Consider the following 17,810-nt stretch of genomic DNA (forward strand, 5'->3'; position numbering starts at 1 on the left):
GCCTACAAAAAGTTTTCAATTGTATACTGGTCAAGAACCTCCATCACTCTCCCCACATTATTTGTGAAAATGTACAGTCTGTATGTCTGGAAAGGCAGAGCAAAGGGGAGGCTTTACTCATTGACCCTCTGTAGAATCATAGTTATGTATGACTGGAAGGGGCTTCGATTGGTCATCCAGTCCCCTGTGCTGAGGCAGAACTAAATATTATCTACACCATCCGTGAGAGCTGTTTGTCTAAACTGTTCTTAAAAACCGCCAGTGACGGAGATTCCACAGCCTCTATAGGTAATTTGTTCCAGTTCTTAACTACCCTTACAGTGAGAAAGTTCTTCCTAATGTCGAACCTAAATCTCCCTTGCTGCAATTTAAGCCTATTATTTCTTGTTCTGGTCTCAGTTACTAAGGAGAACAAATGTATCACCCTCCTCTTTATAACAACCTTTTATGTACTTGAAGACTGTTATCATGTCCCCTGTCCCTCCCCCAGTATTCTCTTCTCCAGACTAAACAAACCCAGTTTTTTCAGTCTTTCGTGATAGGTCATATTTTCTAGACCTTAAAGCACTTAGCATACTACAGGCACTACCAGAAATAAATTATTATAATTAAGAAGATCACTGAATTTGTTTTGAATATTTTAAAGGGTAGTGTGACCAAATGGATTAACTAATGTACATAAGCAGGATTCAGGTTTGGTATGCCAGCCCTTTTTTCCCTGCTTTGTACATCAGGATCAAGAGTGTAGATTCATAGATTGTAAGGCCAGATGGGACCACTGTGAAATTCTAGTCTGACTTCCTGAATAACACAAGTCACAGAACTTTCCAGAAATAATTTCTGTTTGAATTAGAGCCTATCTTTTAGAAAACATCCTAGCTTGATTTAAAAATTGCCATTTTTAGAGAATCCACCACAACCCTTGGTAAGCTGCTCCAGTCACTGAACCTTGCTATACTTTTGTCTGCTAGATTGAGGCATCCATTACAACATATTAGTTCCCCATGTAGGTACTTACAAATTAGGATCAAGTCACCCCTTAACTTTATCTTTGTTAAGTTAAATAGATTGAGCTCCTTCATTCTATTTCTATAAGGTATGTTTTCCAATCCTTTAATCATTCTCATGGCTCTTCTTTGAACCCCCTCCAATTTATCAGCGTCAACATCCTGACCCAACAGGACTGCAGTCTTCTTTACACTTATAGCCTGCAGGGATCCAAGGTGACTGGCTCTGCACCTGTGCAGGGAACCCTCTGACCTCTGCTGCCACACTCTGTTCATTCGCTCCCATGATAGTAAGACTGCTGAGGGCTCTGACACCTCATCCATGAAAGCACAAGGTCCCGGGAAAGCAGGCAGGGCGGGAGCTGCATTTCCACTGACTGTTACCCATGAATATTCTGTTTGTCGATTTCAATGTGTCAGCTGAAATTGACATTTACCAATATTTATCTATTTAAAATCATATCCTGCCAAGCCTACCAATGCAGAGGTAAAATAACCTCTCTATTCCTGCTCAAGATTCCCCTTTTTACATATCCAGGGATCACATTTTGGCCATAAGACTGCACTGAAAGCTCACTTCCCAGGATAGGCTCTCCCATCGTGTAAGGATGGCCAACTTTCTTTGTTCCTTAGTGTATATATTACTATTTGGCTACATTAATATGCATAGTGTTTGCTTGCGCCCAGATTTCCAAGTGATTCAGATCACTCTTCATCAGTTACCCTCTTCATTATTTGCCGCTCCCAATTTTTCTGTCATCTGCAAACTTTACCAGTGATGACTTTTTTTTTCCAGGTCATTGATAAAAATATTAAATTGCGTAGGGGCAGGAACTCCTCCCTGCAGGACCCCACTAAGAATACACCTGTTCAATGATGACTCCACATTTACAATTATGTTTTCAGACCTGTCAGTTAGCCAATTTTTAATCCGTTTAATGTGTGCCATGTTATTCTAGTTTTTTAATCAAAATGTCCAGTGGTACCAAGACCAGTGCCTCACAGAAGTCTAGAATCATAGAATCATAAGTTTAGAAGGGACTGCAAGGGTCATCTAGTCTAAATCCCTGCCAAAATGCAGGATTTGTTGGGTCTAAACCAATGGAGGGCTTCCCGCAGCTCCCATTGGCCAGGAACGACGAACCGTGGCCACTGGGAGCTGCAGGCAGCCTTGCCTGCAGACGGTCAATGTAAACAAACTGTCTCGCAGCCCGCCAGCGGATTACCCCAATGGGCTGCGTGCAGCCCGCAGACTACCCACCACTGGTCTAAACCATCCAAGACAGATGGCTATCCAGCTTTCTTTTGAAAGCCTCCAGCGAAGAAGCTTCCACAACCTCCCTAGGCAGTCTGTTCCATTGTCCTACTGTTCTTACAGTTAGGAAGTTTTTCCTGAGATTTAATCTAAATCTGCTATGCTGTGGTTTGAATTTATTGCGTCTTGTCCTGCCCTCTGTGGCAAGCGAAAACAACTTTTCCTCATTTTTTTATGGCAGTCTTTCAAGTATTTGAAGACTGCTATCATGTCCCCTCCTTAATCTCTTTTCCAAACTAAACATATCCAGTTCTTTAAGTCTTTGCTCATAAGGCTTGCATTCCATCCCTTTGATCATCTTTGTTGCTTGCCTCTAGATCCTCTCCAGTTTCTCTACATCCTTCCTAAACATTGGTGACCAAAATTGAACACAGTACTCCAGCTGAGGCCTAACTAGCACCAAGTAGAGTGGTACCATCACCTCCTGTGATTTGCATGCTATGCCTCTGTTAATGCAACCTAAAATTGCATTTGCGTTTTTTGCAACAGCATCACATTGCTGACTCATGTTGAGGTTCTGTTCCACCACAACTCCCAGATCCTTCTCAGAAGTCTAAGAGGATTACATCAACACTATTACTTTTATGAACCAAGTGTAGTGTGATTTGGTTTTCAAACAGAAGGAGAAAAGAGCAAAGCTGAGTTTTCAGTTAATACTTGGGAACTTAGAGGGAAGCAAAAAAAGTACAGAAAGAAAACGAAAGAAAACAGACCTCATTCTACATAATAGGTACACTAAAGCTGGTCAGAAAAATTTCAACAAAATTTCTTTTTCCATCCGAATTTTCCAATTAATTGAAATCAAACCATTTTACAGAGACTGATTTCAACAAAGATCCAGAAACCAGCCAGGCAGACTGCCTAGAGTCGGGTCTCCAGGGCTTCCAAGGTGTTTGGCTCTGGGACAGCCCACTTGGAGGGCTTCCCCAGAGCTGGGACACCATTCCTCTTTATAGAGAATATCAAATGTTTTGGTTTTCATTCTGAATCAGAATTAAACCAAATTTTTAAATATCAAACTCCTTCACAAAACAGAATACCTTTCTCCACCCACCTCTATTCTCAACATCAGCGTTTCCTGAAGCTAGCAGTAGTGTCTGCACATGCATGAGACTACCTCCCTAGTATTTAATAAAGAACACAGAGCCCAAGAACAAATGCTCTGAATAGACTACCTTTAAATAGAAAGAATTCTTCCCCAAGGTAACAGAAATTGAACATTGCAACTTTGGAGACTGTGGCCTCTGTTTTCCCAACACAGAAAGCCAGGCTTTGAAGACAATCCAATGTGAAGGGTGCCTACTGGTAGAATCTCTCAGGTGGGAGAGCTAGAGAAGTGGGTGGCTATAGAGGACTGCAGTAGCACCACCTAGGGGGAGGACACAGCTCCTTCACAGGGAGGAAGCTGGCTGGTGGTTACTTCTGGCAGCATGCAATGCTCCTCCCCTGTTCCCAACCCACCCCTGGTAAAAATTAAAAATGGTATGCTGGCAATGAGGAATCTCCCCCACAGGTGGAGGAGAGAAGACATGAACCCTCCAAAGCTGGGAGGTTCAGGACCACCACTCCCAAGAGAAAAAGAAGGGCAGTGGTGGTCGGTGACTCCTTCTAAGGGGGGTGGAAGCATCATGTCAGAACAAATCATGTCAAACCAACCTAATTCTTTGACACGAAAGGAGGAAGCTGTAGATGTGATACAGCTCGACTTTAGTAAGGCATTTGATACTGTCTCACATGCCCTTCTCACAAACACACAACTGAAACACAGTCTAGATTAACCTACCATATGGTGGGTGCATAACTGGTTGGAAACCATACTCAGAAACTAGTTATGAGTGGTTTACAATCAAGCTGGAAGGGCATATTGAATGGAGTCCCAGAGGGATCTGTCCTGGATCTGGTTCTGTTCAATATCTTCAACAACGATTTAGATAATGGCATAGAGAGTACACTTATAAAGTTTGCAGATGATACCAAGCTGCAAGCACTTGGGAGTACAGGATTAGAATGTAACAAACTGGAGAAATGGATTGAAATAAACAGGATGAAATTCAGTAAGGATAAATGCAAAGTTTTACACTTAGGAAGCAATAATCAATTCCGCAACTACAAAATGGGAATTACTGCCTCGGAAGGAGTACTATAGAAAAGGATCTGAAAGTTATAGTGCAGGTGTGGGCAAACTTTTTGGGCCGAGGGCCACATCTAGGTGGGGAAATTGTATGCAGGACCAGGGCAGGGGGTTGGGGTGCAGGAGGGAGTGCAGGTTGTGGAAGGGGGTGCGGTGTGCAGGAATAGGCTCAGGGCAAGGGATTGGGACAGAGAGGGGTGCAGGGTACTTGAGGGGGCTCAGGGAAGGGGGTTGGGGTGTAGGAGGGGTGTGGACTGCTGGAGGGAGCTCAGGGCAGGGGGTTTAGGTGCACGGGGGTGCAGGGTGCAGAAGGGGGCTCAGGGCAGGAGGTTGGGGTGCACAGGGATGCAGGGTGCAGAAGGGGGCTCAAGGCGGGGTTGGGGTGCAGGAGGGGTGCGAAGTGCAGGCACGGGGCTTAGGGCAGGGGGTTGGGGGTGCAGAAGGGGTTCGAGATCCAGCCCGGCGCTGCTTACCTAAAGTGGCTCCGGGGTGGCAGCGGCATGCACCGGGGCCAGGGCACGCTCCCTGAATGCCTGCCCTGGCCCCACACCGCATCGCTTCAGGAAGCGGCTGGCACCACGACCCTGCGCAGCCCCTGGGGGTGGGGGTGGGGGTAACAGGGCTCCGTGCGCTGCCCTTGCCAGGCCTCCAGGTACCTTCCCCGAAGCTCCCATTGGCCACGGTTCCCCGTTCCCAGCCAATGGGAGCTGCGGGGGGTCGTGCCTGGAGGCAAGGGCAACGCACAGAGCCCTCTGCCGGCCCCCACCTTGGGCCCCAGGGATGTGGTGCCAGCCGCTTCTGAAAGCGGCGCAGGGCCTGCAGCACTATGGGGGGCAGTCCCACGGGCCAGATCCAAAGCCCTGAAGGACTGGATCCGGCCCGCGGGCCGTAGTTTGCCCACCCCTGTTATAGTGGATCATAAACTAAATAAGAGTTAACAATGTAATACTGTAACAAATAAAAGCAAACATCATTCTGAGATGTATTACCAGGTTTGTCGTAAGCAAGACATGAAAGTAATTCTTCCACTCTACTGAGCATTGATAAGGCCTCATCTGGAATACTGTGACCAGTTCTGGGCATCACATTTCAGGAAAGGTGGATAAACTGGAGAAAGTCCAGAGGAGAGAAACAAAAATGATTAAAGGTCTAGAAAACATGACCTAGGAGGGAAGACTGAAAAAACTGAGTTTGTTTAGTCTGGAGAAGAGAAGACTGAACAGGGACATGATAACAGTCTTCAAGTATCTAAAAGGTTGTTATAAATAGGAGGCAGATAAATTCTTGCCTTGTCCTCAGTGGTTAAGGAGAACAAACAATTAGCTTAAATAGCAGCAAGGGAGGTTTAGGTTGGACATTAGGAAAAACCTCTAAGGGGAGTTACGCACTGGAACAAATTGCCTAGGGAGGTTGTAGAATCTCCATCACTGGGGGTTTTTAAGAACAGGTTAGACAAACAGCTGTCAGAGATGGTCTAGAAATACTTAGTCCTGCCTCAGTGCAGGGGACTGGACTAGATGACCTATCAAGGTCCCTTCCAGTCCTACATTTCTGATTCTATAATTAGACAGGGATTTAGCACAATAAGACCCAGGGTGCAAGTGTAATCTAAAAAAGATTACAACAGAATACAGAGTTTTATATAATTATATTAAATTTGTTGAAAATGCCTCTTCTAATCCCTCCATCTATCCAGGGGCTCCACCCCTTCCTGGCTTTCTTTGCCCCCATTCTGACATTCTCTCCAAACCTGCTCTATCTCCTATTCTCCTTCCCCCACAATAATTATAATCTGGGCTTCATTCTTCCAAAGCTATTCCTTAACTCCAGCTGCTTCTTCAACTACCTCCCCATCTCTCTTCTTCCCTTCATCTCCAAACTCATTGGATATCATATTTACACACATTGCTGCAAGTTCCTTTTTTCCAACTACACCTTGGATCCTCTCCAATATGGCTTCAAGCATCTTCAGTTGATTGAAACAACTCTCATTAAGCGTTCTAATGATCTCTCTCTGACTAAATCTCAGGGCCTCTCCTCCATCTACCAAGATGCCTGCTCCTTCCGCTACCATTCACCTGTCTTTATCTTCTTAGACTGAAAATAGCAAGGACTGTATCTTCCTCTGTATTTGCAAAACATCTAAAACATTGTTAGTACTACTGCAAACTTAAGAATAAAAAGATAAGAAAATTCAATTTAATATTCTCAACGTGTCTTCACTGCACTCTGTTACTTTTAAACATTGCTGCTATGCAATAAAGTCTCCCACTGTTCTAAAACATACATAATACATAAGAACAGAGGATTAGCAACCTCAAACAATTATTCCCAGGCTTTCAGTTTAAGTAAGCCTATTTTACTTTTGTTGTTTAATATTCCTACATTCATAATATTTCCTTTTGAAAGAATACTTTGGTTCATCCTTTAAATTATCTCAACTTAAGTTACAAAATACACTGAGAAAATTACTCACTGCTCAATCTAAAAATAAGTGATTAACAATAGTCGAACAAATCTAAGTTTAATAAATCCTGAAACAATATATACTGAAATTTGATCAATAATTGCACTATGAAAGTCTCACCAATATTTTAAAATAAAAAGTAATTAAGAGCATTTTATACATCTCATGAAGCTTTTATTCAGTTACAAACTACCCTATGTGCTAAATCAGAAAGCAGAAATTCTAAACATGCACCAATGTTATAGGCACTTATTTCCTGCAACAAAATGAAAGACTAGGGATACTCTCCTAGACAATTCTACTTACGATAGAAAAGGCTGTGATAAATAAAGTTATGTAACCAAAGTTACATGAATTCTTCGATTCAATACAAAGTGTTTGGAACCTTTTCCCCCCATTATTTTACATTTTAATAATATTCTGTGGTGTTATCAAGACCATAGTGAACTATGAATTTTGTTCTACAGGCTCAGTAAAGTAGTTCATAGTCTTTTTTTTTTTTTTTTTTTAAACTTACAACTCTGCCACAGCAAAACAAAAAAAGGCCAAGTCAGTCACTTGTTTGTGTTTAGCTGCTGCAGAACCAGCAGAGAAGAGCACAGGTTAGTCCTATTCCTAGAGCTGGACTGACATCACCAACAATAATGCTTACAAGTAAGGAAGGAAGATAAAGAGAGCTCTTTGCTTTGTGGGTGAGTAGAAAGACACTGTTTACCAAAATGGAAAGAGATCATATCACGAAATTATGTTATTTAATTGCTTTCAAAAGAGATTTATTTTAATAGTTAAGAAAGCACACTAGCATTCCAGCAAGCCATTTCTATCAACTTGCATTGTATTGAGAATTAGTAAGTCAACTGCAGCCCTGGTGGGTGGAAGGAGGAAATAATATACCATTACTTCCCTTTTCTTCATCTCTTCCAGTCTGAGCACTAGCCATTTGTATTGTTTTGCTCATTGTTAAGAACAGTTAACTGACAGATCCATCTGTAGTTCTCTCAGGAAGCTTTTTGATGCACCCCAATCTTTACTCTCAGTTCTTAGAGAGGATTCACACATGTATCATATTATGCAAATTATTTAAAGTCAATCTTCACTTAAAATACTATGCATTGTACAAATTTTAACATAGCAACACTTAAAATTTCCCAGAGGAAACCAACTACATTGAGTACTCAGCCTTTGTTCTGAAGTAACTGATATAGAAAGATCTCATGCTTTTTTCTACTCATACAGAAAGATCTCATACTTTACAGCCTAGTTTGCACAAGTGACAAATAGTAGCAGCTGTGTAAAGTCACTGAATACCAACTTGTACTTAATCTGTCTATTATCACTGTGGTTCCAGTGGTTGGTCACAGATCAATGCTTCAACAATCCACAGGCTCCATAAAAACAAGAACTGAATGAGGGGGAACTGCTTACCTATTTATTATTTTGGTCATTGTACCAAACTGCACACATGAATGACACATAGCAACCTCCTCCTCTGACTAAATTCCTGTTAATGGTTCCAAAGACACACAGAACACAACATACAGACTCCAATCACTTCTGTAATGGCAATTTTATTAAGAACCAAGAGAAACAGAAATAACAGTGTATCTACAGCAGTGACTAATTTGTGATGAAAGAGGTGCCAGAGCTCAATCAATTTTTTTACTTTCATAAATGACACAGCAAACCTGGAGGTGCCAGGGCTATGAACTGCCAATCCTAGAGATGCTGGGGTTCAGCCCTGGCAAGCCCTGATAAATTAAGCAGTGATCAACAGTAATTCCACCAAAGCAAAGACTTCTTGATGATGAAAAATGTTCATTAGTAGCAGATGGTGAAAAAAATTTCATTAGCACAAGTGAAGGAATGTAACTGGAAGTTTTCAATCCCATATTTTAAATGTATTAAGATAATAAAATTAAGTTCCATTGCAACTTACGCCTGTAGGCTGAAAAATCAGTCCATCCACTTCATGACTGACTTCTCTGGCAAAACTTCCTTCAAGAAGCTGTAAAAGAAAAACAAAACAAAAATAATATTTCCAGTATAGAGGAAAATGTTTCATTTGCAAGATTCCACATTGACAAAAGTTCCATAGTACTTCAGTAACCACTTTTTTAAATAACTAGATTACCATTTAAAGCTTGGGTTCAGAATCTGGGCAACATGAAAAATACAAAGAAAAAACAGACCTGGTGGAATTAAATTAACATATTTACAAATAATACGCCGACAAAAGTAGCACGCATGCCTCAAGATATTATACCAGTTTGAGAAAAACATTAGGGTTAGAAAAAGGATGTTTGGAAAACACGATGATTCTATATACTTCAGAAAAGTACTGGTAACACAAAAGCTGTTCAAGTATGGGACAAGATAGGCTTCTACAAAAATGCAATTAATAACAGTTGCTATTTCAAACATATGAAATACTACTTTTTTTAAGATTACATTATATTTGAAAATAAAACAAAACTTCTACTGATTATATACAAAGCTTTTGTAAAGCAGAATTCTTAACTTCCATATCCCAGTAAAAACTATTGTACTAATTAAAGTCATGATCTGAATTAATATGCTGTTACATATCAAGCAGAGTTTGACTTCTGTTGAGGTGAACATCTAGATTTATCTACCTGAGAGAAATATTTACCAAGCCAAACAAAGGGGTCAGTATTTATGTCAAGTGACCACATATCTTAATGTGTACCTAAATATGAAGTCTCTGGGAACAAATGACTTCATGGAAGCTGTGAGTAACCAGAAATTCTGAAAATCAGGCCAGTTATATAGGTACCTAAATAATATTTATTAATTATAATCTTGACTTCTCTATACTCATCTAAAGCTGTGGGCTCCCTTGGCAATGTTTGAAAAATAAATTAACAGATCAGTCAATTACCTCAAGATCAAATAAAATAGCAAAAACAGATATATAAAACACAAAAATGTAACTAACTTTAGGAAATTTTGAAAATTTTGGCCCAGTAGTGCCTCTCTCGGAATGATCCCATTTAAATGACAGGGACTACTCAGTAACTAAGCTACTACTTAAGGTGAGTAAGTATCAGAATCCAGCCCTGAGTAAGGAATTAATTTTAAAAGCATGAAAAGTTACCAAAGATGTGTGTCTAACAGTAGATATAATGCTACACAGCAGTGTAGCTCAACACACCATAAATAATCAGAATGCTAGTGTCCCACCTGAGAAAAAAAATTATTTCAACTGTGGCTGATTGTATGTGATAACTGCATGTGATAATTTACCCTTTTTTTTTTTTTTTTTTGCCAGACATACACATTTTATTTTAAACACAAATATGGTACTTGAAACATTTATCTTCACTCTATAAAGAACAAAATATGAGAAGCATCATTCATTATTGCTTTCATTATACAGTTTTTAGAAATAATTTTATTAAAAACATTTTAAAATAGTTCTCAGATGTGATAAAGAACTTAATTTTCAGTATAGTACTGGATGCTGAGTTGAAAATGATCCATTCAGTTGTTAATTTTCAGTGCTGTAGGATCCACATTTAGAATCTGAAGTCCTAGCATGTACTCAGATAATCGTATAGTTTGAGTGTCTGAAATTTGCAACTGAAACTCATGACCAGCAGCTATTAAAATGATTGAGTTTTTTTTAATCTTCAGAGCTCGACTGGCACATGAAAATCCCAGTATTTAGGGAAAAAACAACATATTAAAAATCTGGAATATTTACTAGATATTGTTCAAAATTAAAAATAATTGTTCCTGCATTTCAAAGTAAATTGTAATGAGTCGCTGCTAATCTTTGCTCTAGCTGACCAATGTAACACATTGGAGATCGTGTTTAAAAAAAAACTCTTGATAAAGTATTTTTCTGCACTGCTGACTCTTTCAGGTTATGCATGAAATCTTTAATCGGGATTGTTTTTCATGTTGCTGTCTGCCCCGGACCTGATCTTTGTATAAATTAAATTAAAAAAAAAAGTTAGGATAAGGAAGTATTACAATTGAGTTTAAAAAAACCCAGCAAAACCAGAAAACCCAAATTTTATCATATTAAGAATGTGTTTAATGCTTTCTTATATTCAAATAATTTGGAAAAGCACTGCTTCTCTAAAATTACCAGTCCCATGGGATTAGCTCCCTTAGGTCCTTGGCTGCCCAATTTGATCAGGTAGAAACTCTTGTAGACTTGAACTTAGACTCTCCTCAACTTTTGAGGCATCTAAAGATGCACTTTGCATGTACCTCAGTCAGGTACATATACTGCACCCTATTCACATGTTCAAATGTCAATCCCTTTCTGGACAGAACTGCTGGAGGATCTGCCTTGGGACCATCATTGGTTTGCTGACCACAAAAATTGGCAGGGGCTACAGGAGCACATGTAGTCCTGGAAGCTACTTATTTTCTAAAAACTGATTAGATTTCAAGTATCCCTTTACTTTTTGCGTTTGACAGCGCTGTGTATATAATTAATTACACCTCTCAGTATACTACACCCAATGATCTTCACACTCCTGCATTAAGCCCTACTGACTAACCCCACATGATGATAAGAGTGCTTAGAGTGGCCCTCTCTTAAGACAAGTTTTTCTTATGCGCAAAGATAAAATAGGCTTGTCTTTCTGACATCTCGTCATGGAGGTCCAGCCATCAGCTTCAACACCACATGTGCAGAACAGAGCTCTTGATCTTTCCTCCATCTGTCAGTCACCATGGACATCACTATCCCCACATCAGTCAGGCCCATACTCTGGCCCTTAGTTTTTCAGCCCTTTTTCTAGATCACCATATCCAGGCCATACCAAGATCTGGTCTTTCCTCTCTATCTATATAGTTAAAACTGATACCCATGTCTTCATCTTCTCAAGTCTCAATTACTGCAACCTCCTCCTCTCTGTCCTTTTCAAATCCCACCTGGTCCCATTTATACCCATTCAAAATGCTGCTACAGAGATAATTTCCTAACTCATCACTTCAACCATATCTTCCCTCTCTTTGCATCTGTCAACTGTCTCCCTGCTTGTCCACCACATCAAACAACTTGTCCTCAACTTTGAAGGCCCTTCATGGCCTATCCTCACCCTACTTATCATGTGCTATCAAGATATCTACTCCTGCCTCTGCTCTGCAAATGACTCTAGACTTCATCACCCAATACCAAATTTAAAAACTAGTACCTTTACATCTTCTATCATGCCATCCCTTATGCATGGGAGGAGGTCCTTGTAAGCATCCACAATGTGACCTCATTGTCCTCCTTCAAATCCATCCTTAAAACTTTCCTTTGCCTTGATGCCCACTCCTCACTTTATATGAAGCATAAAGACCCCCTGAATCCCTGCTTGGCGCTTAACTTTCAAAATGTCAAATCTGAACTTCCTTGGTTTTGCTGAATGATATCATGGGGATTTCATGAATGTGTATTGTGAAATCTCCACCTTAACTGAAGGGGCAAGGACGTTGAATCTTCAAGAAAAATATGCTCTCTCTCAAGTGTTCATTAGGCACTGAATTTAAATAGGGGGTCAAAAACCAAGAACAAATCTGTTAACAATTGATGACAATCCCTCATTACTCATGTCATAATTTCTCAAATTTTACAGTTGTCAGAATCTTTCAGTATAATATTCCCAATATGAGAGAGAGAGAGAGAGAGAGAGACCTGTGAGAACATTAATACCACACTAAGAAGCAAAAAAGGATTTCCCTCCTCCCTTCCAAAGGTCACCTTTAAGAAACTTGTGGTCTCTGCTGATGAAACTCAAAAAAAATAACTTCTCCCCTTCTTACTATACCTGTTAGTTTTTCTGTCACTTGGTCAATCAGTAGAGACCTATAAATAATGGACACTTGTCCTGTGAGTTGTGGAAGCAGCAGACTAGTTAGGGAGTTATTTCATCTTTTCGTCCAATATGGGAAGCTAAGTTGTGAAGCAAAGAGAGCAACAGGTCGTTTTTCTTGCCTACTACTACCATGATAGAAAATGCCTTACAATTTATTCTGATTGACCAAACCCCAGAAAACAAACTAACAGATAAGAGATAAAGGTTTATTAAGTAAAGTAGTCTTAGTGGGGCTGGATTACAAGGGTTTTGCCATGAGACTTTTATGTTATGCTGAGAGTGCTTGTATATTGCAGAATTTGAAAAAATGTCTAAAACATTTTTATGTTTTAAGCATGTTTATGTTCATGCTTCTATGTTTTAAGAAGATTCTAAAATCAGTGGCATGAACAAAAAAAGACTGCTTGAATTATGAGTAAACTTATATTACTTTTTCACTACCAAAATTTTAATATACGTTTTTAGTTGTACAAACTTCTAATTGTAGATACGCAAGATTCATCTTGAAATCAGCCTCCTATCTTCCTGTTTAATTTACCAAACATGTTAACATTTCTAATTAACTTGAACAGTGTAATCTATTTAATCGGCACCATGATAAATGGCACACCTGCTTAACTGGGATGACTGCCAGGGAACAAATAAAATGCAATGCATTTCAATGATGCTTTGTGCAAAAAAGATAAATTATGCACACAATCCAGTTTTGCTGGTACGCTATTCTTAGTAGTTTACTAGTATGAATTTCTACCCGTGAAGCCCTTGACTAACTGCAGGTAGTTTCCTGCTCTACACTGAACACTAAAAGAGGACATATTTCCTCCATATGGTTTACTATTTTAATCATTTTCTATTATTCTTATTTTAAAAAGCAATTCATGAATAAAAATAATTGTTCCAGCTAATATGAAAATCCTGGCTTTTGATTTGCTGAAAACAACTGTTTAAAATGTACGACTCATGTGCAGACTTGGCGGAATTTGATTTTAATTTTTTTACAATCTCAAGGAATATCATCAATGTTTACTTAAGCATTTTTTCTATTTATTGATTTATATTTTCACTCACTGTTGCAGGAAATTATGGGAGTTGGTCAGACAATCACTTTTTAATCTTAACTTTTAATAGCTATTCACCAGTACATAGTGCTTAATTTGTACCAGGGCTTGCCAGGGCTGAGCCCTGGCTCCTCTAGGATTGGCAATTCAGAACCCCAGCATCTCTGGGCTTGATGCATCATTTATGAAAGTAAAAAAATTGTTTGAGCTCCAGCACCTATTTCATTACAAATTAAGCACTGCCAGTAAACCACCACAGCTCAAAGTAGCCAGTGTCCCAGCCAGCTAAACTGGGTTTAGGGGTGATCAGATCAACAGCACAGTACAAAGCAACCAAGCTTCATGTAATTTACAGCTGTCTTACTAATTTAGAGGAGTGTGTTACATGAAATGAGGAACGGAGCTTTTCCGGCTCCTCCGTTCCAGTTTATCTGCTTTTTAAGGACACCCTTATGTGCTTTCCCCTGAGAGTACATAGTGGAGCCAAGGCAGTGCCAAGGGGAGCCTTTCATGCACTGATGCCCACACTAGCATGCAACCAATGAACCTTTAGAAGGCAGTGACACCTGAGCCAAGCAACCTATCAATAACACACGTTTAGCCTCCCTCAGACTTGATTTGCGATCAAATTATCTTAGAAGAAAATTTAGTTGAGTTATAGCTTATATAAAATCATATAAACATAATATTCAGGAGTTATCTGAGTTATTGACCTGACCAGGTCTGCAACCTACGTAATCAGAACAATTAAATACAAGTCATTAATCATTAGCTTAATTACAACCTAATTTCTTCAATATAGCCCATGCTATATTTTTAGCTATAAGTTTGAAGAGTCAGTGTAATTCCATTATTAAAAATAATTTGAGACAAAGAAATAATGACAGCTGATACATTTCTTAAATGATCTAGCATCTGATTTTAACTAATGGATTTACTTGTAAATTTTCTCAAAAAATTCATTCTATTCTCAAAAAGAAAGTACTGTAAATTTGGAGAGGATACACTGTATTTTTCATAAGAGGTTTAATCCCTGCTTTAAAAGAAAAAATGAAATGAAAAATGAAATATGGTTCTGCGACCAATGCCTCTATATTATTTTATATTGACACAAATACTTTTACCACTAGAAATATTTCTTTTTCGTTATCTTAGCTCTGTTAAACTGAGAATTTCTTTCTCCCATGGGTAACATATTACCAAAACAACTCCTTTATCTAAATGTTTTAAAAACTTTTTAAAAAGTCTCTTTTATTAACACCTTGAAAAATTCTGATGTAAGACGACATCCTGACAGGATAGATTAAAACAAAAAGCATCTTTTACTATTATTATTATATGTCAATATGCTTGGTGTTATACGGAAACAGAGGAAGATACAGTCCCAGCCTCAAATAGGACATTAGTACTATGTAAAAAGAATGTATTTACACCTGCATCTAGAAGTGTACACTGAAACATTAAAAATTCATAACTTGTTTTATTTTAAGTAAATTTAAATTTAGTTACAAGATAGGAAAATTAATCTTCATTAGATCCTAACTGTTCACAAGAGATCAGTCTTGCAGTCTTCGATGCTCCCTCACTAATATTCTTTTTTAAATGTCTTCTTTGTGAATTAACTTTTAGCCAGCTTTTAAGAACATTTATTTTCTATAATGTTTATAATCTTTAAACACAAGCCTAATAGGTCTGGTATACGCTCTAATAAAAGACTGCCAGCATTTACAGCTTTAGATCTGTAAATGATGCATCTCAATACAATTCCAGATTTTCTCAAGCATATCGTAATTTGCAATGAGACATGCACAGATTACTAGCACTTAGTACTGCTTATATTAAAAGGAACCTGGTAATCCTCTCTGTCTCTGCACTTCCTTCCTCTCACCCCTCCCCTTCACCCATACCTCCCCTCACCCTCCAATAAGAGATAGACCTTGATCATGTCCCTGTAAAACATCTGCAGTGTGGGTATTTTGTCTGTTGTATTAAACTAGTTGTCTTTGCCTTCCAAGCCCTATATCGCTGACATGGTCTCCTCTGCCTTCCTCCATCACACTTCCTTTCTACCAATGACAATGGCCTCAATACCCATTTCATCACCTCTTCATCTCCATGCCTTCCTGCAAGCTTCCCCTTATTTGACAAACCTCAATATAAAATTGATTTACTCCCAAGTACTTGCACCTGATATGTTTAAAAATCCATGTTGATGTTTTATACCCAAAGCAGGAGACACAGATCCCTTAACATTTACTGTGTTTTAACAGCATGCAATAATACTGATAGATGCATCTGAATTAATTTAAAATATTTTTTGGTATTAAGGGGAACATGTTTCATCCTATTCTTTATGAGCCAGATGTAAAGTGGTTTTTCACCTCTGATGTCTGTACAAAGAAAGATCTTTAAATAAAGGAACTCCATGTTATACTCCAATTAAAGGTCTGTACAGTGGATTTCTTACTTGTGGGGGCATACCTCCTGGAATCTGATTTGGGTAAACAAAGTTTGAATGCTTATATGAATCTTTTTGTCTAGCAATCTGACTGGAGATTTCATAAGCTTCTTGTGAGATTTCTGTTTTTTCCTTGTTATGGCAAGGGCAAAAATATTTTGAAAATAACTTACCATGTGCTATTTAGGAAGCCCTAATTTTAGGTTACATCAAGAACTTCAGTGGTGCATTAATTGTATTTTATTTTAAATTAATCAAACTCTTTAGCACTTCAAAAAAGCGTGGCTCATGTCTGCTTTGACTTTAGGTCAGTTACTTTATCATCAAAGCCCACTTGCACATGACTAATTTGTCTTTCCCCACCTCACCCAGACAATAACTTTTTACAAACTTAGGTCCATAAAAAGTGATTGGAAGCCCTGGGGCTGTTGTCACCCACCCCCTCACTGTTTTGAGCTCCAGCTTTCCGACTTTATTTCCTGAGAGAGCATTCAAGAAGAAGAGACAACCTGGAGCTGGCTGGGGACAAACATCTTCTGAGGCTATGTCTTAGGACAATGCTTGAGAATGTCATTAATTGCAAACCGAGACCCACTCCCACAGCATTAGCCATCTTCACCAGATCAGGCAATAAGAATTGAAATCCAAAAAGCTAACTGAGGATTCAGCTCACTTGGCAGCTCTGTAAACCTTATACAATAGGACAAACATTGAATATGTTAAAAAAGAAATACGGGGCTAGGAAAAGGGATGTCTAATTCATGTTTTGAAAAAACTCATGCTCAAATTGATCTCCTGTTGAGATAAAGCACCTCTTACCTTTGATTCATTGATAAGTTTGATATTTATTGGGAATGTCTCTTTAAAATTATTGAGAGAATAGGGGTCAAATTTTCAAAAATGCTTATGTGACTTAGAGCCCTATGTCCCATTTTAAATGTGACTTAGGTACTTGAGACTCACTGAATGTCACTGGGACTAAGAAACTTTTCATAATGGGACATAGGTGTTTTTGAAAATTTTACCCTAGGCTTCCAAGTAAAGCCACTATAAAAATTGAGAGAAAACATGCATGCCCATGAAAAAAACTAAATGTGTGAATGGCTACCTGATATTTCAAGCAACTAAGTAAAATCACCTTGATCAATTACATAAAGATTTTGGCAAAAGGTGTATCAAAGCAATGAATACTAGATTTAAATAATGTCACAGGAAGGATATACTAAAAGGAGTAACAAAAAAAGAGAAGGCTCATGCATTGCAGTGTTGAGGGGGAAGCTACGGGGTGTTACACAGAGTGGTGGAAGTGAATGATGGATCTCTTACCTTGTGGATTGGTCTATGCTGGCTCCAGCCCCAGAGAAAATTACAGCTGCCCAGCATCTGCTCTAATTTATGCCACCTAAGGATTAGTGATGCATATCTGAGCTCCATCATATCCTGGAGGTAAGATGGAAAAGCAGCAAATGCCCATGTGCTGCAATGTGGGGAGAGTATATCTGCAGTGTCCATCCAGGACAGATTTGAGACACTT

At 39.0% G+C, this 17,810-nt stretch overlaps 1 protein-coding gene across 2 annotated transcripts in view; it reads right to left on the minus strand.

The window, feature by feature from the left end:
• The window catches only part of RNGTT (RNA guanylyltransferase and 5'-phosphatase), a 457,144-nt gene that overhangs the window by 206,903 nt on the left and 232,431 nt on the right, over positions 1-17,810 (minus strand). For both annotated transcript variants that reach the window (XM_074948099.1, XM_074948098.1), the window contains one exon: positions 8,857-8,925. In XM_074948099.1, coding sequence (XP_074804200.1) covers positions 8,857-8,925 — 69 coding nt within the window. The remainder of the gene's footprint in view (positions 1-8,856; positions 8,926-17,810) is intronic.

The sequence above is a fragment of the Natator depressus genome, chromosome 3 (assembly GCF_965152275.1).
Source record: "Natator depressus isolate rNatDep1 chromosome 3, rNatDep2.hap1, whole genome shotgun sequence".
NCBI classification, from domain to species: Eukaryota; Metazoa; Chordata; order Testudines; family Cheloniidae; genus Natator; species Natator depressus.